We start from the raw sequence: 23,668 nt of genomic DNA on the forward strand, positions 1-23,668 counted from the left end.
TGTTTCCACACTGTAATCTAATCTAAATCTAAACTCCACACAGCTTAATTATGATGAAAGAACTGTACAAACTAAATTTACAACAGCTATCACCGGCTTGGAGTGGTAGAAAATACCACAAAACACCATTTCCACATAATCTACTGCTTTCTACTTAAATTAAGCCATCTGGTCTGTTCCCATTATCAGACAGTCCCCCAGAATCTCAACATTACAGTGCAGGAGTCATGTCTGCATAGCCTTTCATAACATTCTTCTGCCTTTCCCTTGAATTTTGCCCATTTCTTTTCAGCTCATAGTCCAAACCAGCCTCAACTGCACCCAACATATTTTAAATATGAATTTTGTCTCCTGTTATTATCACTGTTTTACATTCGCTAATGAAGTTTGCCATGTTAAACCAGTGTGTGAATTCTTTTAACTCAAAAGTTACCTCCCATAAATACATTTGTGCCAATTCTAGCTTATGCCACCTTGTTACTTATCTACTGTGGGAATGTTGACTAAACACCATCAATTTTCACAACTTTATTAGATATCCCCTTAGACATGATGTCTCATGTTAGTAAAAGGTCTAGCTTTTAAATCTATCTTGATTATTATGCCATTTATCCGTGGCATCAGTCCAGTGAACTTCTGACATTCTTTATATAATGACGTTGTGGCCGAAAGCATGCTAACTACAAATTTTTCATCATATTCTTTTATTTCTTATTATTTAATATCCCTGCATATCAAATATTGATTCAATGGGCCTTTCACACCTGCAATTAAGTCTGTATGTCTCCGTTTCCCCCAAACTTGACAATTATGAGATTCAAATCAGTATAGCTTTTATTCTGGTTTTACCCAAAATATATTTCATAACTCTCTGCACTGAATTACACCTGCCCCTTTAAAACACAAATCCTATTTTGACAGTTTCTGCGAAATGCTGACTTTTGTTGACAATTGACGAATGGACTCCAAATGATCTTCACTGGTTACCTGCTCTTTTAGGTTACAATAAGTGCTTTAAGCTTGTTTAACTTGTTATATTAAACAAAATCAATCATTCAGAACACAATACTGCCATAAGCATAGAAGACAGGAGCAGGAGGAGTCATTCGGCCCTTTGAGCCTGCTTCACCATTCATCATGATCATGGCTGATCATCCAACTCACTAGCCTAATCCTGCTTTTGCCCCATAATGTTTGATCTCATTTGCCCCAACTGCAATATCTAGCCGCCCTCTTGAATACATTCAATGTTTTGGCATCAACTACTTCCTGTGGTAATGAATACCACTGGCCTGCCACTCTTCTCCGTCCTAAATGGTCCACCCCAAATCCTCAGACTGTGACCCCTGGTTCTGGACACACCCACCATGGGTACATCCTCTCTGCATCTACCCAGTCTACTCCTGTTAGAATTTAAGGATCCATGAAATCTCACCTCATTCATCTGAACTCCAGCTAAAACAATTCTGACCTCGTTAACCTCTCCTCACATGTCAGTCCTGCCATCTCTGGAACCATCTGCTGCACCTGCATGCTTACCTTCAGCAACTGGTGCACAAGGACACCCAGGTTCTCTGCACACTCCCCGCTTCCAATTTACAGCCATTCAGGTAGTAATACGTCATCTTGTTTTTGCTTCCATAATGAATAACCTCACATTTATCTAAAATATACTGCATAGATTTCCCCACTCACCCAACCTGTCCAGGTTATGCTGAAGGATCTCTGCATCCTCACAGTTCACCCTCCCACTCAAATTAGTATTATCTTCAAACTTTGAGATGTTACCTTTTGTGCTCTCATCCAAATCATTAATATATATTGTGAATAGCTGGGGTCTCAGCACCGATCTCTGAGACACCCAACTAGTTACTGCCTGCCAATTTGAAAAGGACCCATTAATTCCTATTCTTTGTTTCCTCTCTGCAAACAAGCTTTCTATCCATCTCAATACACTCCCCCAATCCCATGCTCTTTAATCTTGCACAATAATCACTTATGCAGGACTTTGTCAAATGTTTTCTGAAAGTCCCAATATACCATATCGAATGACTCCCTCTTGTCAACTCTACTTGTTACATCTTCATAGAATTCCAACAGATTTGTCAAGCATGATTTCCCATTCACAAATCCACGCTGGCAGTCTTTTCCCGTCCATGCTTTCTAAATGCTCCACAATAAAGTCCTTGACAATGAATTCGAAAATTTTCCCCACTACCAATGTTTGGCTTACCTTCCTTTTTGAATATTGGAGTGACATCAGCTACCCTCCAGATTGTAGGGACTGTTCCAGAATCGAAAGAATCAGTTATTAGATTACTGTCTAGCAAATTACTTTTTGAAAAGGAGAACTGAAGTCTCTCAAAAAACATATTACTATTTAAAATCAATTTTCTTGTAAGACCAAAGAAAAGAAATCCACTACAGAAAGTGAACTCTTCAGTTTGTATGTTGCAAGCACAGGCTTGTGGAATACAGTCCATGCTCTGCTTTATATAAATCACTAAAGGCACATGTTGTTTGATTCCATCAGTCACCTGGCCTACAAACCTGGTATTTACTGTATGATGTGATTTTGGCAATTGGTCAACACCGACTGAATAATCCCAAATGTATAAAGTTACACTAACAGACAAGTTAAAATTATTGGGCAAATATGCGCAGTAATGCTTGCAAGAAGTAACGTACATTCAAAACAGGGACCCATTCTCCGCAAATAAAAGGAGACATTCAAGCTTTGGATGAAGCTAATTACCAGAAACCTGAGGAACCTACACTTCCCATCACTTTTTCCATGTAATGCCTTGGCCAATCAGAGTCAACTTTCCAACTGATCAGCAAAATAGTTGTTATCATATGTGATTCTTTGTTATGATGAATCCAAGGTGAAGGCGCTTTGGAAGTGTCATCTTTTAAAATATTCTCTCACTATCTCGCTTAATCTGAGGTTTCACAAACCTTCTTGACGGTGGTGTCTATGGCACCCTTACTACATGAAAACAGATGCAAGATATATTTGTTAAGAAATACAAATAACCTCTGCTTCCACAAATAGCCTATATTTTTGGTTCTAAAGATGACTTACACCTTTGTTACTTGTCTGCATACTCCAGGTATTGATAAAATCACCTTTGTATTTTTAGTGGTTTTGCTTTTCATACCCTCCTTCTGATTCCATAATTTTCTTTTAAATTCATCCTAACCTCTTTTAAATTCATCTTTCCTTCTCCAGGCTTTCTGCATGAGGAGTCCTCGGTTTCAGTCATAAGCATTCCTTTTCTCTTCATAGTCTACTTTAAGATCCTTGGCATCGAAGAGGATTATGGCTTTGTTAATTACAATTTGATCAGTTTAATGATCTGGCTTAAAGGAAACATATGCACACTATCACATTCAAATGCTGCTTTGTTAGTTGCAAATTTAATTGATGTTCCTCTAAATAAAAGTAGCTGGAAATGCTAAATTGTCTTCTCGTTAATACAAAAACTAACAGCATTGTAGAATTGTGTACATAAAGATTCAAGTGTGCAATGCTTTACCTTCTATATTCAAACTATTTCAGCAATGCATTTCAAAGAAATACTTCAGATTACAGCCTTAGATTGGTTAATCTTGCAGGATTCCATACGAAAGTCAAAATTTCTTTCCTAACGAAGTTCAGAACACACATATTGCTGAGCTCCAGTCTTTGCGCACAAAAAGCAATCAATGGTATATGTATTCATGGGTTCTAATAAAATTGCAAATGAGCCAAAGCTTTAGCAAGTAACAGAGTAAGTACAAGTCTGAGTGGACTGAAAATAACAACTTTTTCTTCCCTATCCCAATTTTTAACTAATGAATAATGAAAAATAAGAGAAAAATGAGTGAAGACAGAAAGGAGGTGTATTAAGATTCTTACTATTCAAAGAGCCACCTTTATTGGTAACTTCTCATGGAATTTTTAAAAAATACTAAGAAGAGTATAGGGACAACTGGGGAACAGGGAGCCAATTGGTGATGGTACGGGGACTATTGAGCCTAGCTACACAGAAAATTATTAGTCACATTATCTCACAAATGAAGATCGACTGATTGAGCACAGATCTTGAAGCAATCCAGAAACAGTCCTACCGTTAGTATAAATTCACTCAGTCATATGGAAGCTAAGATAATCAAAAAGTGCAAAATACTCTTGCTAATATGATGCCTGTCATTTATCAAGACTCATCTTCATCCTTTTCTGGTGTTTGTATTTATTATTTCTTCTTGATCTGTTTGTGTATTTTTTTTCTTCCAGTGCTAACACATTAAGTTCACTGTTTGGATTAAAATTGGCAAATGTGGAGAGTGCACAAAACAGCCTATTGTTTACACTGAGCGTCACTTTAGAAAAGAACATTTTCAGAATGGCTTAGAAACCTTTATCTGCTGTACGAAATAGTGGGAAAAGAATGAGAAACAATTGAAATGGATTTCTAGCAGGCACAACAATGTCAGATATTTCAGCATACATGCAATTTACCTTGCACTGGTTCTGTACGCTTTGGCAAGTCCAAAGTATCAAAATTTTTGTCAGCATCTGCATTTCTTTTACCTGAGCAAGGAAAAGATAAGCAAAGAAAGGCAGTTACCAGACTGATGTCATTTTAGAGAACATTCATAAGAGTAATTAACATATTTTCAATTCAAAACACCATGTCTGATCAACACTAAAAAGTTCAATAAATCCTGTGCAAAGGATTACATTACATACACTATTTAATGTTAAAACTAGATGTTTTGAGAGTAGGCCTTGAGCCAGTTCTGCCATTCAATTAGAACATGGCTTATTTCTATTTCAATGCAATTTACTTACCATCGCTCCTCAATAAATTTGCCCAACAGACAATCAAACTTAATCGTGAAATGCTCATTCAACTAGATCTTAAAAAGCACTGGGGTTGCAAGAGGAGGTTAAATGAAGTATTGCCACAAATAATCCCTCCTAACTCACTAAAAGACATTCTACCATTGACAAAAGCAAATTACTGCGGATGCTGGAATCTGAAACCAAAGGAGAGAATGCTGGAGAATCTCAGCAGATCTGACAGCATCTGTAAGGAGAGAAAAGAACTGATGTTTTGAGTCTAACTGACCCTTTGATCCTCTGACTCAAAACGTCAGCTCTTTTCTCTCCTTACAGATGCTGCCAGACCTGCTGAGATTTTCCAGCATTCTCTCTTTTGGTTTCTACCATTGACAAAGTTCGAAACAGAAGTGGAATGGAATACTTGCCTGGATGCGGGAAGCTCCAACTCAAGAAATTAGGCACTATTCAAGACAAAGCAGTCAACTTGATTGACATTTGATCCAACAGCTCCCTTCCATATTTTGAGACGTTATACCTAAATTGAGTCGAACTAGGGAATTATGTAACTACCACAACTTAATCTTTTTTGCTGTTCAGTCCCTATGCATCAATGAGCTCTGCAATGGGTAAGGCCAGACACTAAGGTGGTGGTGTTTGAATCGAGTAGATGAGTATGTTAGAGGTTGTGCACTTTTGTGTGATGTCTCAAATTCACCTCTTTCCAGAACCCGAAGTATCTCCATGTTTGAGTGCCTTACTGAATAAGTCTTCACTATTGTGGTTTGACCCAAGCCAAGGTCTCCCATTAGCCAGCATATATACTTGAGCTATTTAGGAACATTTTGAGGACATTTATAAAGTCTTCCTGCTGCCTTCCCAAGAGTCTCCTGTCATGGATTTATTCAGAGAAGATCAACTGCTTTAAGATCAATATTCCCTGTAGTTGTTTTTTCTGCTGTGCAGACCTTGAAGGTCTGTGCATGGCAGCAACATCTGGAAGTGGAACTCCACAGTGCCTGCATGACCACATAACTTGGAGGAAACATTATTCGATAGTCTGGTGTCATGTATATGAACCAGACTGCCAATGGAGCATGCTTCAAGTTGAAAGTTATTGGGAGAAAGAATAATGTGAAGTTGAGGCCACAGTCAGAATGGCCCACTCCTGCTCCTAATTTGGATGCACATTTGAACGATTAGCCAGTCAATGCTGGGTCAGTTGACATTGTAGAGAACATTTGCTGTTGGACCGCATTTCTCGCCACTGAATTTAGAGAATCTTGCAAAAGGCACCATAGGCAGTACATCTCAAGTACTCTAAGGTGCCCAACATTGGTTGTCTTAGTCATTCAGGTATTTCGGAACAGAAAGATCACTGTTGCCTCTTAAACTGTGACCTTGGTCCTAGATTTATAATTGTCACCTTCAGAAATCTTTTCCTCAGTTGGCTGATGGTTGAGCTGCCCTGTTGGAGGTGAAGAATTTAATTGTCTAGGTAAGCTTCTATCCAGAGAAGGTTCCCAAGGTAAGGAAAATTGTCCATGCTTTCCTTATTAAAGTATGATACTAATCCATATTGTAATATTTTTCAATCACTTCAATGGTAATTCCAATATCACATCAACAGGAAATAAATGAGGAGCAAATGAAGATTTAACAGAAGCAATGGAGTAGTAGTCACTGAACTCTGAAAACTTTGCACCAATTAGATAATGGCTGATCATCTACCTCAAAAAGTTACTTAATCACAGTATCCTCATAACCTTGGCGTCTTAGTGTCCAGAAACCTATCAATTTCTGTCTTCACAAGCTCAATAATTGAACTTCCAGAGACCTCTTGGATAGAGCTTTCCAAAGGTTCACCACTCTCACAAATGAAACATTCCTCCTCATTTCAATCTTAAGCAGCCTTCTCTTTATTCTGGGATAAGTTTGGTGAACTCTTGTTACATTCCCTCTCTGGAAAGTACATTCTTTCTTGTACAAGGAGACCAGAAGTACTCTATACTCCAAGTGAAATCTCACTAAGGCTCCACAGAAGTATAACAAGGAACCTTTAGTTCTACTTACAATAGAGGGCAATATACCATTTGCCTTCCTAATTCCTTGGAGGATCCGAACTCTAAACTTTGGTGACACATAAGCAAGTCCCTTCGGTTATCAGTTCTTCCCTGCCTCCCACCATTTAAGTATTACTGTTTCTTTTTGCTTTCCTACCAAACAATTGTTGCTACGTCATATTTGTTCACAATGTATTCCACCTGCCAGATTTTGTGCATTGAAGTAGCCTGGGGAAGCCACCTTGAAGCCTCTTTGCTTTCTCCTTTAACTCACATTCCCATCCAATTTTCTGTTATCAGCAAATTTGGATGTGTCACATTTGGTGCCACATTCAAATCAATGAATTGTGAACACTTAAGTCCTCAAAATTTATCCTTGTGGGACCCCACAAGAACGAACCTGCTATCCTGAGAATGACCAATTTATTTCCAGTCTCTGCTTTGGTCTCAATCCATACTACATGCTCCAATTTTGTTTATCAGCTCTAGTATAGGGCCTTATGCAAAGCTTTTCAAAATCCAAATATATCACATCCATTGATTACCCTTTACCTGTGCAACAAGTGACATTCTCAAAAAAGAATTTGATAGGTTTGTCAAAAATGATATCCCTTTTATAAACCTTCATTAATTGTCTGGTCATATTATTTTCTAACACTCTGCCTATCATAACCTTCATAATAGACTTCTACACTTTCTATTCTACAAATGTCAAAACTAACAAATCTCCATTCTTTCCTTCAAAAGAAAACCAAAAGCAGACTTACCTTGATTAAACCATTCCTCTAAATGGAGAAAGAGCAGCCAAGAAAAGTATAGAGAAGAAAGGAATAGTCAAATCGGACATGAAAAGTAGCAAAATTCACTAAATCAGAAAACACAATTTCTCTCCTTATCTGCCTAATGGTGCTTTTTTAATATTGCCATAAGGACTTGCTTTTTGTCAGGTCATTAAGATCATATAATGTATCAAGCTATTTCCAATCCCACTTGAGTTTTATCAGTTTAAGAGCTTGATGATCAAGATGAAAATCAAGAACAAAACACCGACAAACTGCTTATTTAATACCAATCATTATTAAAACGACGATGGAATATAACACTCTCTGCGAGATTATCCGTGTGGTACTACTCAAAACACTGTTTGGCCATTGCACACAATTGCATACATACACTAGAAAGGCAGGCAATGAAAATGAAAGGACTGGAGATAAAGCAGGAGAGGGGGTTGGGTTTCTGGCCTAGCTAAGGTGAATTCAAGGTTTCACGTTTCAACACAATCTTTAAAAGAAATTTGCTGAAATATTTCAGATGTCAATTCAGATACAACAGTGAACTATTCTTTCTTTGCAATGAAAAAGCAAATTTTATCATTCGTAGCAATCAGATATTATGGTAATTCAACTCTCATTAATTGAACAAGAATAGTGACATGAAGGTAATACTCCCATATTACATGCTACAAGTTAATTCTAGATTTTTGCTGTCACGGAATTACCTTTTGCCTTCTTTCCACCAAAGCAACCAGAATCATCTTTTTTCTTCTTCTGAGCGCTTCCTGTTCCAGTTTGTTGGTCAGTTACTGGTTCTCTGAATTTATCAGCTCCAGGTACTTCTCTATGCACTTGATAGGAGAGGTTTCTCATAATGCATACACAATTCTCAACTGACTATTAAACAAAAACAATTAAATTTCCATCAGAAACATAAAGCAATACATTTCAACTGGATTGATACTGCCATGGCTATTTCCTCACAGAACCTTCATAACTTGAAAACAAAAAAAACTTGTTATTCCAACAATCAACCCAGTTCCAAAAGTTAAGGCCAGTACCAAATATTCCAAACCATCTGGTAACCTTGGTCATATAATTTTGTGAAATAAATCTTAGATAACTTTAATTCTGTTTGTTTTGTTCATTAAATGGGCAAGAACACAGTTCCGGTGATAATGACAACTCATTGAGCTTGTTAATGAACTAACCGTTCTAAAGATTTTAACTTTCGACTGAAGGCAAAAATTGGTTTAACGGAATGGTTTCTGGTCATGGCCACCTCAGAGGCTTCCTTTCCAATAAAAATGCTTATTACTTAAGCTTTGCATTGGTCCTTGGGCTGTTATCTCATTTCCACATTTTCCTTTTTGGAGTGAAGTTGAAGTATCTTCATGCAGACTTCCTGACAAGCATTGCTCATTTCATTTAGTGATCAACATTTTACGTAAGCTTGCTGTTTTTTCCCTACTGAAAAAGTGGAAGAATTTTGAGCCTCCAATAGTGGGTACTTTTATATACCTGTCAACAAAACTGAACTACTAATGCAAATTCCATGACGATGCCAGCATGAGCTGGGAGTTAGCTGCATGCTCTGTTGCTTTAATGCTATAGGTGCCACTGTTCACCTATATTTTCTTTTCAAGGACTTAGTTTTTTTAAAGTTTAGTACTGAGTATATCAAAATGTAATACATGCTTCAGTTCAATTATGTTAATTCAAATTATGTTAACTATCCATCTAAGCTGTCATTTCAAACTTTGAGACTTATAAATTGCTTTTCTAAAAACTGAAAGTCATACAATCTTTTTATTGTAATTTTCCTGCATTGCTACGATCAGCTTTTCTACAACATGGTTGGAATCTATAGTAGCGAATCTTTTCGATCCAAACTGACATTTCATTCTTCCTGCACAGCCACAGCGCTGCAAAAGTAGCACTCAATTAGTTCCACTGCACCATCTATAACATTTTCTCAATTAGCTTTCCTGCTGTCTTGAAAGTAGTGATGTAACTGGAGGCACAATCCCATGGATGTCAGTTATCTTCTCTCACAACACATTTAGGTCATTTCGGACTTATAAATTTTATCAGTGTTGAAAGGATATTGCACTCTAAGGCCTCACACTTGGTCTTTCATAACATACAATAAATTTCTCTCCAACTCTGTTTTGCTTGCCTTCAATCAAATAGTGTCAGTTTCTTTTGATATCAACTTTTAATTTTCAATAAGGGATTCAAGTTGTTTCCAAATTGAAGTAACAGAAATTTGAAAACTAGAAGTATTTTAATGGAAACTGCAAATCTCTGGTTGCTTAGTAATCGCTAAACATAACAAGCCTTCAGTATGAATAATGGCAAAATCAATCAAACACAACAGCCTACAATCAGAGAGCTGCTAGCATTACAACAGTTCCACTTTGGGTTAATTCCTGCTTATTCATGGAAACAGCTATGTTCCAGACCAAAGAAGGGTGAAATAATTGTCCTGTTCATCTTAGTAACAGTTACAAAAACTTTGAAAGGCAAGCACAACCACTGTGTTTTTATGAACTTGATTGATATTTCACATTTGAGTGGGTGATTGTGATTTACATTACATTGTAATGAATTCCTTTGTTGTGTTAATTTGTGCTCTAGGAGCCAGTATACTGAATATTGTCACATTTAGGGCCACAAACAGTTCCAAGGTTGCTGCATTTGACTGTTCAAAACTATTAGTTGCATGCAATTTTATCGAGCAATAGTAGAAGAGATTTGGCAAGGATTTCAATTGATCACTCAGGACAGTTTGGAAGGTAGTGAGGTTCAAAGCTGACAGGTAGGGAGACTAGAAGACTTGCAAAAGAGAAAGAGAGATAGGAAGAGTGAAGGAGACTGTGTTAACACAAACTACTGTTAGCTGTGCTTATACAGAAGCATTAGACAACTGAACTACGTGGGTTCGACATAGTTGGTGCTCAGAGAAATCTTAGGAGTTGTGAAGGGCTCAAAAGAAGCTAGTAAATAAATTAATAGTTCAGTACAGCAGAGACTAGGAATTTAAGGTCCAGAGGCAGTACATTCTTTGTTCAGCTGTGCAAGATTGAACTTGAGAAACGCTGAAAATGTGTTGCTGGAAAAGCGCAGCAGGTCAGGCAGCATTCAAGGCTCAGGAGAATCGATGTTTCGGGCATAAGCCCTTGTTCAGGAAGAGCTTATGCCCTTCTTGAAGAAGGGCTTATGCCCGAAACGTCGATTCTCCTGTTCCTTGGATGCTGCCTGACCTGCTGTGCTTTTCCAGCAACACATTTTCAGCTCTGATCTCCAGCATCTACAGTCCTCACTTTCTCCTTGAACTTAAGAAACATCTAGCTGGGTGAAGCTTGCTGTTTGCGGAATGTTGGAGTTGTACATGTGACAAAGAACAGTTTCCAGGAATGGAAAATGGGTCACCATAATGTGAGCAGTCAGTGAATTGGCTCATGACAGATGTGTTTGAGGTAGTTTCAAGACAAGGCCATTGAACAGAAAGAATTGGGTTTTAATGAAATTTAGTAACCCACAGCGTCAAATGAGATTTGGGGTGATTACTGAGAAATCTGTGGAATGCTTTTGATCACATTTACTATTTCATGTGCTCTGTGGGTGTTTGGCCATTATTTTTCTGTTTGTCATACTTGCCTCAGACTAAGGGTGGGACATTACTGTTTAAGTTATATCCAAGCTTCCACAGTCTAAATGTTATTTTTCAGTAATCTTTGCAAATTTGTTTGATCGAGTTTCATTTCTCATAAGCTAGTTGCACTTTGTTGACAAAACGTACTCAGTCAGTTTTTAAGCACTAAACCAAAACATGATCTAAAGTCCATATAATTGGCCATATCACTATGCTCCTCGAATGCTGCGCTTTTCCAGCAACGCACTCTCGACTCTGATCGCCAGCATCTGCAGATCTCACTTTCTCCAAATCACCATGCTGGTGAAATTTAAAATTTGTTCGAACCAGTGGAGAAACAAACTGGAAAGGAATCGGTGCAACTTTCCAAATCTTGTCACAATGGTAATATTTGATCATAAATATAGTCTTGCTTAAAGAAAAGGTGTAGAAACTTCAGCTGCAGAGCTAACCTCAGCCACTAAACTGTTGTGCAGACAGACCTATAGAGGCTGAGGTAACTCATCCTACTTGTGCTTACATTGCTTACTTGCTGGTTTGTGCTTTTCAAATTTTGAGGAAAACGAGATTTAGAAAAGGTTCTCGACCACAATCTTGTCTCACTGGTATACAAACAATTAGTTAGCATCAAATACTTAAATTTTGGTATTGCTGTAAAAAGACATTTTGTTAAAGCTTTTTGTCTTGCACATAGATAAACAATAAAGACAAAACAACATTTATATTTATAGGAGACTGGTTGGCAAAAGGACTCTGATTGCTTTTTCCACAACCGTGCTTGTACAATGAGAATTGACAGTTAAATGCCAAGATTCATTTAAATTTTAAACGAGGCAGGTTGACCCTGACTGATCAGCACAACACTGATAAACACTATGCAACCCAAGACAATGAAAATATTGGTCGTGTGACCTGAAAGAACATACATTCCTCCTTCTGCATGATTAAAATTGTACGTTACCTTTCGGTCCATGTCTTTCTTGCCCACTGCTGATTGCAGTGCGTGCAGGAGTGCATCTACCAAGCCCTCGCATTCCCGGAGTCTTCTACGGGCGTCACTTCCATCGGAACTAACATTTCTACCAAGTGAAAGAAAAGTAACAGAATTGGAACAAAAAGCCTTCCTTACACATCCAAGAAGGTTAAAACATTGCCAATTTTTCAACCCTTGCGTTTCAATATAGTTTCATGAAGTACATTTTCAAATAGTCAGGTTTGCAAACTTCATTCCATCCTTTCATTATTGGAAACAAATACTACAACAGCTACAAAGTCAGAACATTTGGTCAAAAAAGGCAGAGAAGGTATAAACAGTACATATGAGTTCTCAAGTAATGAAATTCTACAGGAATATAATTATTAAACAAAGATATCAGTACAATTTGCAGCAATACTTTCTCTTCGAATGTACAATTGCTGAAGAAATGGTTCAGTTCTTCAGCTGTTGGTCCTTTTTTTGGATTTGCTGAGAAAGGAGAGCTAATTCAATGATTTCCCCTGCTGGTATGTAGTAGCACTGACATAACCATCTCAAAACTTTTATTGCAGAAGGTGCAGTTGTAATACTCTAACAAGGTAACGTTGCTAATTCCAGTTGGAATTGGAGAAAATCAATTTCATCCAGAGCAATGGTGTAACACAAATAGTCCCAGTAATGCAGAGAGCATAGAAAAGTTTTGATTGTCATTCTCGACTTCTGCTGAGAAATTAGTGTGCAGGATTCAGGTAAGAATAGGCTGGGGCACGGTTGCAATGAACGTCCCAAAGCCAGCATTGGCCAAATGGAAAGTTATTGCGAAACACTTCAGATCAAGCCATCACTAAACGCTCACTAAGAAAATCTCAACTCTAATTGAAAATGTACTTCATGAGACATATATGCCTGTAACTATGGGAATGATAGCTTGAAATTTGTATTTAAAGTAGTCCAGAAAAACCAGAAATAAAAATCTCAGCTGTTTAACAGCAGTTCCTTGTTCTCCAAGTACCAGTTTATTTCCCTTTTATAACTATTTATGGAATCAACTTTTCAGGCAAAGCATTCCAGATAAGAATTAAACTGAAAAAAAATTCTCCCTGCTCCTTTTTTTTGGCTTGATTTTTCATTTAAGAATTCATGATATTGACATACTCAACAGCAGGAATAGTTCTTTTATCCGTCAATTTTATAAAATCTTACAAAGAAAACATGTACTGAATCACCCTTTAATCTGTTTCAGCAGAACTGCTGTAACTTTTCCAGCACAGTACAGTACAGGCCCTTCGGCCTATAATGCCATGCCAAGCATTTATCCTAACCTAAGATCAACCTAACCTGCGCACCCCTCAATTTACTGCTGTCCGTGTGCTTGTCCAGCAATCGCTTAAATGTCCCTCATGTCTGACTCTACTACCACTGCTGGCAGTGCATTCCCACTCTGCGTAAAAAACCTACTTCAGACATCTCCCTTATATCTCCAATCACCTTAAAATTATGATCCTTCATAACAGCCATTTCTGCCCTGGGCTAAGGTCTCTGGCTATCTAGGCAAAAGTGAGGATTGCAGATGCTGGAGATCAGAGTCAAGATTAGAGTGGTGCTGGAAAATCACAGGTCAGGCAGCATCCGAGGAGCAGCAATATCGACGTTTCGGGCAGGAGCCCTTAATCAGGAATGAACGAACTTGAACATCTCTGGCCATCTGCTCTACTGGTGCCTCTCATTATCTTGTACACCTCTATCAAGTCACCTTTCTTCCTTCTTCTCTCCAGTGTGAAAAGCCCTATCTCACTTATGAAGAGACAAGCCCTCCAATCCAGGCAACATTCTGGTAAATCTCCTCTGCACGCTCTCTAAAGCATCAACATCTTTCCTACAATGAGTCGACCAGAACTGGACACAATATTCCAAGTGTGGTCGAATCAGGGCTGAGAGAGCTGCACCATAATGTTGCAGCTCCTAAACTCGATCCCCAGTTAATGAAAGCCAAAACACTACAGGCCTTCTAAACAACCCTATCAACTTGGGTGGCAACTTTGAGGGATGTATGTGGACACCAAGATCCCGATGTTCCTCCACACTGCCAAGAATCCGGTCTTTAATCCTGGATTCAGCATTCAAATTCAACCTTCCAAAATGAATCACATCGTATTTATCTAGGTTGAACTCCATCTGCCAGTTCTGCATCCTGTCAATGTCCTGTTGTAGCCTGCAACAGCCCTCAATGCTATCCACTATATCACCGACCTTTGTGTCATTGGCAAAATTACCAAACCACCCTTCACTTCTTCATCCAAGTCACTTATAAAAACTCAAAGAGCAGAGGCTCAAGGATAGATCCCTGAAGGACACCACTGGTCACCGACCTCCAGGTGGAATACTTTCCATCCACTACTACTCGCTATCTTTTCGGCCAGCCAATTCTGTATCCACACAGCCAAATTTCCCTGTATCCTATACCTCCTATCTTTCTGACTGAGCCTACCAGGGGAACATTATCAAATGCCTTACTGAAATCCACATACACCACATCCACTGCTCAACCTTCATCAACTTATCTCAACACATCCTCAAAGAACTCAATAAGGTTTGAGAGGCAAAACCTGCCCTCACAAAACTATACAGAATATCTTTAATCAAACTATGTTATTCCAAATAGTCAAAGATCCTATCTCTCCGAATCCTTTCCGGTACCTTACTTACCACAAATGTAAGACTGACTGGTCTGTAATTCCAGGGATTTCCCTACTCCCTTTCTGTACTCATAATTGAAGTCCTATAGGCCTGATTACAACCAACCACTACCATTCCTAATGCCATAAGATTTTTTTTAAAAGCTCTTGCATCTGGGTGGAACATTCTTCCAAGAGACGGTGCAGACTCGATGGGCTGAATGGCCTCTATCTGCTCGATAGAGATTCTATGATAATTGTAAAGTCGTGTTTGTACACTCTGATTCCTCAAAATCACCTCAGTGCAATACCAACTAGTTCCACTGCATATAAATGTACTGGTCACATTTTCCATTTATCATGAATACCCAATGACAAGTCTGATTAGTTCCACAGTTTTCTGGTTGAGACTCATAATACAGGAACCACATTGAGAATATCAATTGCTTCATAGGAACTGTTCGTTATCTGGGATCTAAAATCAGGTGAGGGACTTCCTTTCCTCAAACTCAGAAGTCTGATCAACAGCAATATATTATCTAATACTACTGGAGAATTGGATTCGACTGTCAATAGCTTGGTCAAGAATCCAATGCTTTGGCATTACAGCTACTCAGCCGGTTAGCTTTGTTACATCTCAGGATAGGTTTGACTCCAAAATTCTGAGACAAAAAGCTACTGATGTGACTCCTCTCAGCTGGAAAGGATACAGCATTGACAGTAATCTGGGAAGAGGTCAACAGATGAACCCTCAGTTTGAGAATAATTTGCAGGGGTCCCAAGTAGATTGTAGAAAATGACAAAATAAACTGAAAACAAGTACTGTTTTATAGAAGCTGCAAGGAAAGCTGCTCGTTCCAACTTTACGTCCTCTTCGTTCATACAGTGACTCCATTGTTTCTAACACAAGGCCTTTGTATAATTTATGCATATAAATGCTCACTGCCTAACAATCAGTGACCTCAAATATTTGCTTTTAGCAGTATGAAGTAACGTTGATTCACTTTCTCTTCCAGCACTTCGGCCCCAGGCCAGATATGTGTCACATTTATGAGATTCGCTGAGAGAGATCCCATAGTAGAGATACAGTTAGTGTCAAATAGGCTCCCGACATAATACTAACCTTCAAGCTGTTCTCATCTTTGTCCTAGTATGTCTTTACATCCACTTGTATGTTGTGCAAACAGAACGGATTTAGGGCATTAGATTTAAAATTTCTTCAAAAAAGATAAAATGTCCAATCAAGAATTGCAAATGGTCATAATCCTGATCCATGATAACTATTTTCTTAAATCCACAAGGCCTTCAATATTTGAACTTCATAATTTTTCCTGCAAACCCTGTTCATTTTCACAAAATCAACAACAATGTTGGCACATAGTGTTGATTGTTTTTGGAGGTTAGGTTTGTAGGATGCATCCCGATAAAGAAACTTAAAGTGTGTACAGAACCACATTCTTGTTCTATTCTTCTCTTCCTGGTTATCTGAACCAGATCAACAATCACATTCCTGTGATGGAAATTAGTGTCATTTTTTTGACTTAACCATAATCAACACCACACTGGGGCAACCTTACTTAGAATGCAAATGGATATCAGTCTTAAGACAACAGTCTCAGTAATTTGATAAATAACTGGATAAGTAAATGTGTAACTATATACTTGTAATAAGCCCTCCTGGAAGACAATATCCAGTCCTGAAACACTTAGAATATAAAATAATTTGCCTCAAAATTCCAGGTATTCTACAAGTGAACTCTGGCACTCCAGATGCCACAATTTTTATTCATATAGCTAAACGAGTTACAGACTTTATTGAAATCATTTTTCTATGCACTTCCAAAATGGACCTCAATCATCAGCCTATGTCAATTATTAAAGAATAAATTTTACAGGCAGTTGGAAGTTCCTTCATGAATTTGTCACAGCCAACTTAACATTAGCAAGAACAATTTGCCAAAACATGGCAACTTATTCACACCCACTGAAGTGGGGGAGGGGTAATAATAAATGCTTGCGCCCTGCCGGGGCCAGTCCATTTCCAACCTCATTACACCGTTACCACAGAATCCTTCACTACCAACATCCTGAGGGCTTGCCATCGACCAGAAACTCAACTGGACTTGCCACATAAACACAGTAGCTACAACAGCAGGTCGGAGGAATACTGCTGTGAGTAACACCCCTCTTGACTCCCCAAAACCAGTCCACCATCTACAAGACTCAAGTCAGGAGTGTGATGGAAGCCTCCCCACTTGCCGAGATGAGTGCAGCTCCAACACCACTCAAGAAGCTTGACAGCATCCAGAACAAAGCAGCCCTTGATTGGCACTCCCTCCACAGCAGTTTGTACTGATACAAGACGCACTGCAGAAATTCAACGAAGATCCTTAAACTGCTACTTCCAAACCCATGATCCACTTTCATCAAGGAGGACAAGGGCAGCAGGAACATGGGAACAGCATCACCTACAAGTTCCTCTCCAAGCCACTCAGCATCCTGACTTGGAAATATCACAGTTCCTTCACTGTCACTACGTCAAAATCCTGGAATTCCATCTACAAGGGCACTGTGGGTCAGCCTGCAACATGTGGACTACAGCAGATCAGAAGTCAGTTCACAACGACCTACTCAAGAACAATTAGAGATGGGTAATAAATGCTGGCCAGCCAGCACATTCCACCAGTGAATAAGAAAACGATGTTATTTTGATCACATGTTCCAATTATTTTCAACATGAAGTTTTCTAATCCTCTGGCATGACATCTGCATCCAGTGAAGAGTGGAAAATGACGGTCCAAGGGATCTGCTATTTTCTCCCTGATTTCATCTGACCCAAGTAATTTATCCATATTCAAGGATACAAATCTCCTTAACACCTCTTTTTCCCCTTTGGTGATCATGTCCAATAGCTCAAACTCTTCCTCCTTAACTGCAACTACTGCAATGCATTGCACTACACCCTCAACCTTGTTCCCCATCCCCCTTCAACTTTAAATCAACCAGCAGCAAAGTATTTATTAACTAAACACACGCATACACACACACAGCCTCTACACACCCTTTTGGTCTTTTTTGGGCCCTATTCTTTCCTTAGTTATTCTCTGACTCAATGTATGGATAAAATTTTTGTTCTCCTTAATTGTAGTTTGGTATATTCTTTCATTCTCTCTCTATTCTTGCCCAATTTCCTTTTTGACTTTGCCATTATATACTCCCCTCAGCTTCCTGCAGTACTGAATTCCTGGTACCGGATGTAAGCTTCCTCTGCCTGCTTCTTGAAATCTCGGGGATTCAGCATTTAGCTACCTCACCCTTTTCCTTTGTGGAAAGGTATTTTGAACTCTTTGAAACTTGCCCTCGAATTCCTCCTCTAGAGTAGTGCTGGAAAAGCACAGCGGGTCAGGCAGCATCCGAGGAGCAGGAAAATCAATGTTTCGGGCAAAAAAAAAGAGAGACTTTGGAGTACAGGTTCATAGCTCCTTGAAAGTGGCATCACAGGTAGATAGGATAATGAAGGTGGCGTTTGGTATGCTTTCCTTTATTGGTCAGAGTATTGAGTACAGGAGTTGGGAGGTCATTTGCGGCTGTACAGGACATTAGTTAGGCCACTGCTGGAATACTGCACGCAATCCTGGTCTCCTTCCTATCGGAAAGATGTTGTGAAACTTGAAAGGGTTCAGAAAAGATTTACAAGGGTGTTTCCAGGGTTGGAGGATTTGAGTTGGAGGGAGAGGTTGAATAGGCTGGGGCTGTTTTCCCTGGAGCGTCAGAGGCTGAGGGGTGACCTCAGAGGTTTATAGAATCATGAGGGGCATGGATTGAATAAATAGACAAAATCTTTTCCCTGGGGTGGGGGAGTCCAGAGCTAGAGGTTATTGGCTTAGGGTGAGAGGGGAAAGATATAAAAGAGACCTAAGGGACAACATTTTCACGCAGTGGGTGGTATGTGTATGGAATGAGCTGCCAGAGGACGTGGTGGAGGTTAGTACAATTGCAACATTTAAAAGGCATCTGGATGGGTATATGGATATGAAGGGATTGGAGTGATATGGGCTGGGTGCTGGTAGGTGGGACTAGATTGGGTTGGGATATCTGGTCGGCATGGGCAAGTTGGACTGAGACGTCTGTTTTGTGCTATACATCTCTATAACTCTATAAAGAAGGGTAAACATTCCATTAGTCTCCATGATTAATTGCTGCACCAATATACTAGCTTTCTGTTAAATGTACAAATACCCCCAATTCTGTGTTGTGGCTTTCTGCACTTTCTTTCATTTAAATAATTTCTCCCTTCTGAAACTAACAACTTTACATTTTCCCACATTATTCACTATTTGCCAACTTTATCTTTCAATATCTGTCTGTAATGTGTTCAGACAAGAACCTAAGAAATAGGAGCAGGTGTAGGCCATTGGCCCATCAAGCCTGCTCTGCCATTCATGATGATCACGGCTGATCTTGTCATGGACTCAGCTCCACTTACCCACCCGCTCACCATAATTCTTAATTCCCTTACTGTACAAAAATCTACTTTTGCTTTAAAACATCGAATGAAGTGGCTTCAACTGCTTCACCGGACAGGGAATTCCATGGATCCACAACTCCTTGGGTGAAGTAGTTCCTCTTCAACTCAGCCTAAATCTGCTCTCCCTAACTTTGAGGCTCTGCTCCACATTCTAATTTCACTTGCCAGTGGAAACAACCTTCCCATCTATCCCATTCATAATTTTGTGTTGTTTGTAGAAGACCCCGCTTTCATTTTCTAAATTCCAATGTATAGTCCCAGATTACTGAATCTCTCCTTTTAAGCCAACCCCCTCAATTCCAGGATCAACCAAGTGAACCTTCTCTGCTACCCCTCCAATGTCGGCCCATCCTTTCTTAAGGAAGGAGATCAAAAGTGTACATAGTATTCCAGGTATCCTTCCTGCAACTTGCCTTTCTACTACTTTTGTGTCATCTGCAAATTTGGCTACACTACATTTGCTTCCTTCCTCCAAGACATTAATATATATTGTAAACAGCGACAGGCCCAGCACTGATCCCTGTGAAACCCAATTGGTTACAGGTTACCAACCTTACCGCACTCATTGTTTCCTGAATATTAGTCAATTCTCTAGCCACGCCAATATATTACCTCCAACACTATCTTATCCTTTTGTTACCTTGTCATACAATACTTAACTTTACTGCCATTTCCTTGTTCCCCATAATATCTCCTCAGATTCATGTTCTAAGTGCCTTATGTTCATTTTACTCCTTTCTTCCTTTTCTTTGTCCTATTAAAAAAATCTCTTATTGCCAGTTTTTATATTGCTCACTAGTTTGCCCTCAGGTTCACTTTTACTGTTGTACTTTTGAGCTTTTGTTTACTGTATTCTGAAATTATCCCAATTTTTAGGGCTACCACTGACTTCTGCCTCCTTATTTGGTTTTTCTTTCAACTTAATACTCTGCTTAACTTCCTTGGTCAGTCATGGTTAGTTATTTCTTCTCTGAACAGTCTTTCCTCCTCACTGGGGTAGAATTTTGCTGAGAGTCATGTATGACCTCCCTAAATGTCTCTCATTGCTTGCTTCCTGTCTCTCCTATCTGTCATGTCCATTTTAGCTAACTCTATCCTCATTTCAATGTAATTCCCTTTATTTAAATTAAACACCGTTGTTTCTCACACTCAAACTGAATATTAAATGCTACCATGTTATGATCACTACTTCTGAGGAGATCTTTTACTGAGGTCATTTATTAAACCTGCCTCATCACCCAACACCAGTTCCACAATGTCCCGTTCATATTATTCTTTAATATAGTCAGGAGTTTTTTTTGACAGAATGGAAAGAGGTGCACATCTGTTTCGTATGTAATTGGATGCGTGTTGCCCCTTTAAGATAGAAGCTCAGCTAACCCAGAAGCATGAGCTAAGTCGGCTGCTTAAGATCGACTGTATTTCTGGTTCTCGTTAACCCCAAATACTACAACATCTTTCACACCCCCTCATCCCGGTATGACGTATGCAGGTAGATAGCTGATTTTCTTTCCTTCATTTCCTCACACAGCATACAAAACAACTGGATACCGTACATGATTCTAAAACATTTCTGCACAAGTTATACATGTAGTTCATAAAAAAATCTTGTATACCATGGTACAGCTGTTTTATAATATATCTTAGGAATGCAAATGTGCTGAAACAATTAAGCTGAACACAACAAGATTTTCAATGAATGGAGAAACATGGCAATATCAAATCCAGAGGAATACCCTCCAGATGGCAACAGCAGTGCTCTTGGAGCTGTACCTCAGTAGGCTGTGCAAACAAGGAAAAATAATCTTAAAATACTAACAGCACATGAAGAACACTGATGATGGATGCACAATCCAGTGAATGCTGTGGTCACTCAGAGCAAATTGCTTATAAACACTTCTTTCCATGAGTTTTCTGGATGTCTGGAGCTTAGTGAAAAGTCAGTAATAGCTGTCACCTCCTATCTTAATCACTAAGACTTAAAATATATTTGGACTTTATGGAATGTTATAACTATAAGATTGGAACCAAATTGGTTTTGCTTCTCATCTGTACTGTATTGTGAAATATATACAGCTGTACAGTGTGAATAAAGTTATTTACTATTTATTTTGCTTAAAAATGTATTTAATGTGACAATTTGAGCATGGTATAAAAACATTGTTATGCACCTTGGTTTGGCTGCAACTGAGCTCCAATTTCAATTATTGCACAAATCCAAAATCTGAGTTGCTTTAACATAATGTGTTCAGTCCACCATGGCAATGGAACAAGATCAGATTTTGCAGGCTGTATTTCATGATAGCACAGACTTGAGAAATATGCAACACTCCATTTTATTACTCTGTCATACAAGTATGCTTTTGTTTGATTGCTCCTGAACTGAATCAGCACCATTCATTTCAGTTTAAAAAAAATTCACAGCAGCATAATTGATTCATTGAAAGGAATGGCACTAGATTTATTCAACAGTTTACCTTCAACTTGGCCGGAAAACCAGATTTTTTTTTGTACTAATCTTGTGAATGGTTTCTTCCCTTTCCTCAACTTCACAGCTAACACACATTATTTTCTAGCCAAAAGGAAATACTTCTTCTCAGACTCTGCTACTACAGCTCTATAGGAGACATGAAGGAATTTTTAAAAAGTCATTCACCATTTGGTTGCCTAAAATATCTTGTGTACAGTTAAAGACATATACTGCTATACAGTAGAAACCACCTCATACTGCAAGATGCGCAACAATTCAACCAAAAACACAATTGATGGAAAACAGGTGGAAATGAAGCTCAAACATATTATAATAGTTTACAAGAGTATAAATGAATTAAATGCACAATATTTACCAAAGCTAACATACAGTATTAGGAACATCTGTTGTGCATTTAATTGAGTGTTTGCTATACATGGACAAAAATGTGAACATCCGGTTTGAACATCAGATTAAATCAGACATCCTTTGTGAAAATATTGGTAAATGACTTTATGCAGGTGCCATTTGCACTTTACCACTTTACAAAGTAGCAGTCACTCTGCTTCCATAGTGGGCATAAAGCAAGATTTCTATGAAGGAGTATGCAGAAATACAGCTAACACCAGACTTTATTAGTCAAGGTCAATAAAGCAAAGTCATCCATGAAATGCATAAAAGCTTCATTAAACAATAAACTATTGAATAAGATTGTGATCTTATCTTTTCTTCATCATAAGTAATAATTACTAACAATACCATGCATTGAATCAAACATGTTTTGAGGGAAGCCCAGCAATTGATCATGTGGAATTGATCATGTATGAATGCTGTGAACCAAGCTGAATCCCACTGTGTAACTGTAGTAATTAGTGCACAATTGTGAACTTCAGCAAGAGCAAATAAGACTGTCTCGGTTAGCAGAACATTGCACCACAGTACATAATGGAGCTCACCATCCAATAGCAGAACTGTCAAACTTGAACCTTCTTAAGGAAAAGCATGTAAAGATTTTATTACTTTGAAGGGAAAACTTTGCAAAGACATCTTTGTCAAATAGACTTGAGTTATTCTAAGATTTGCGATTTATTAAATTATAAAACAAGTATACCTAAGCTAGTATTCAAACAGTAATACTTATGACAAAAGCTAAAAGTCAAACTGAGCTAAAATTCTAGCATCGGATTTCAACATTTTTTAATTCCACACTACCTCTGAAAAAAACATTAGGACATCTTTCTCATCTTCCCTCTCCCTACTTACTGGGGTATGGCAGTTCCACAAACATCACTATCCTCAATAATAGCTTCAATAAAGGGAGAGGTGAGCCCACCAGTGCAAAAGGTAAGGTTGAAGCATTTAGAACTAGGTAAAAACAATGACTGCAGATGCTGGAAACCCGATTCTGGATTAGTGGTGCTGGAAGAGCACAGCAGTTCAGGCAGCATCCAAGGAGCTTTGAAATCGAGGTTTCGGGCAAAAGCCTTCATCAGGAATAAAGGCAGTGAGCCTGGAGCATGAAGAGATAAGCTAGAAGAGGGTGGGGAGAAAGTAGCATAGAGTACAATGGGTGAGTGGGGGAGGGGATGAAGGTGATAGGTCAGGGAGGAGAGGATGGAGTGGATAGGTGGAAAAGGAGATAGGCAGGTAGGACAAGTCCGGACAAGTCATGGGGACAGTGCTGAGCTGGAAGTTTG

The 23,668-nt window shown here is 38.8% G+C and overlaps 1 protein-coding gene across 15 annotated transcripts in view; it reads right to left on the bottom strand.

The window, feature by feature from the left end:
- The window catches only part of arvcfb (ARVCF delta catenin family member b), a 315,865-nt gene that overhangs the window by 51,064 nt on the left and 241,133 nt on the right, over positions 1-23,668 (bottom strand). For 14 of the 15 annotated variants that reach the window (XM_043715403.1, XM_043715405.1, XM_043715417.1 and 11 more), the window contains 4 exons: positions 12,284-12,401; positions 8,390-8,561; positions 7,659-7,676; positions 4,505-4,576 (listed from right to left, as the gene is read on the bottom strand). In XM_043715403.1, coding sequence (XP_043571338.1) covers positions 4,505-4,576; positions 7,659-7,676; positions 8,390-8,561; positions 12,284-12,401 — 380 coding nt within the window. The remainder of the gene's footprint in view (positions 1-4,504; positions 4,577-7,658; positions 7,677-8,389; positions 8,562-12,283; positions 12,402-23,668) is intronic. The other variant, XM_043715407.1, reaches the window with a different exon arrangement.

This window comes from Chiloscyllium plagiosum, chromosome 25 (genome assembly GCF_004010195.1).
Source record: "Chiloscyllium plagiosum isolate BGI_BamShark_2017 chromosome 25, ASM401019v2, whole genome shotgun sequence".
NCBI lineage: Eukaryota > Metazoa > Chordata > Chondrichthyes > Orectolobiformes > Hemiscylliidae > Chiloscyllium > Chiloscyllium plagiosum.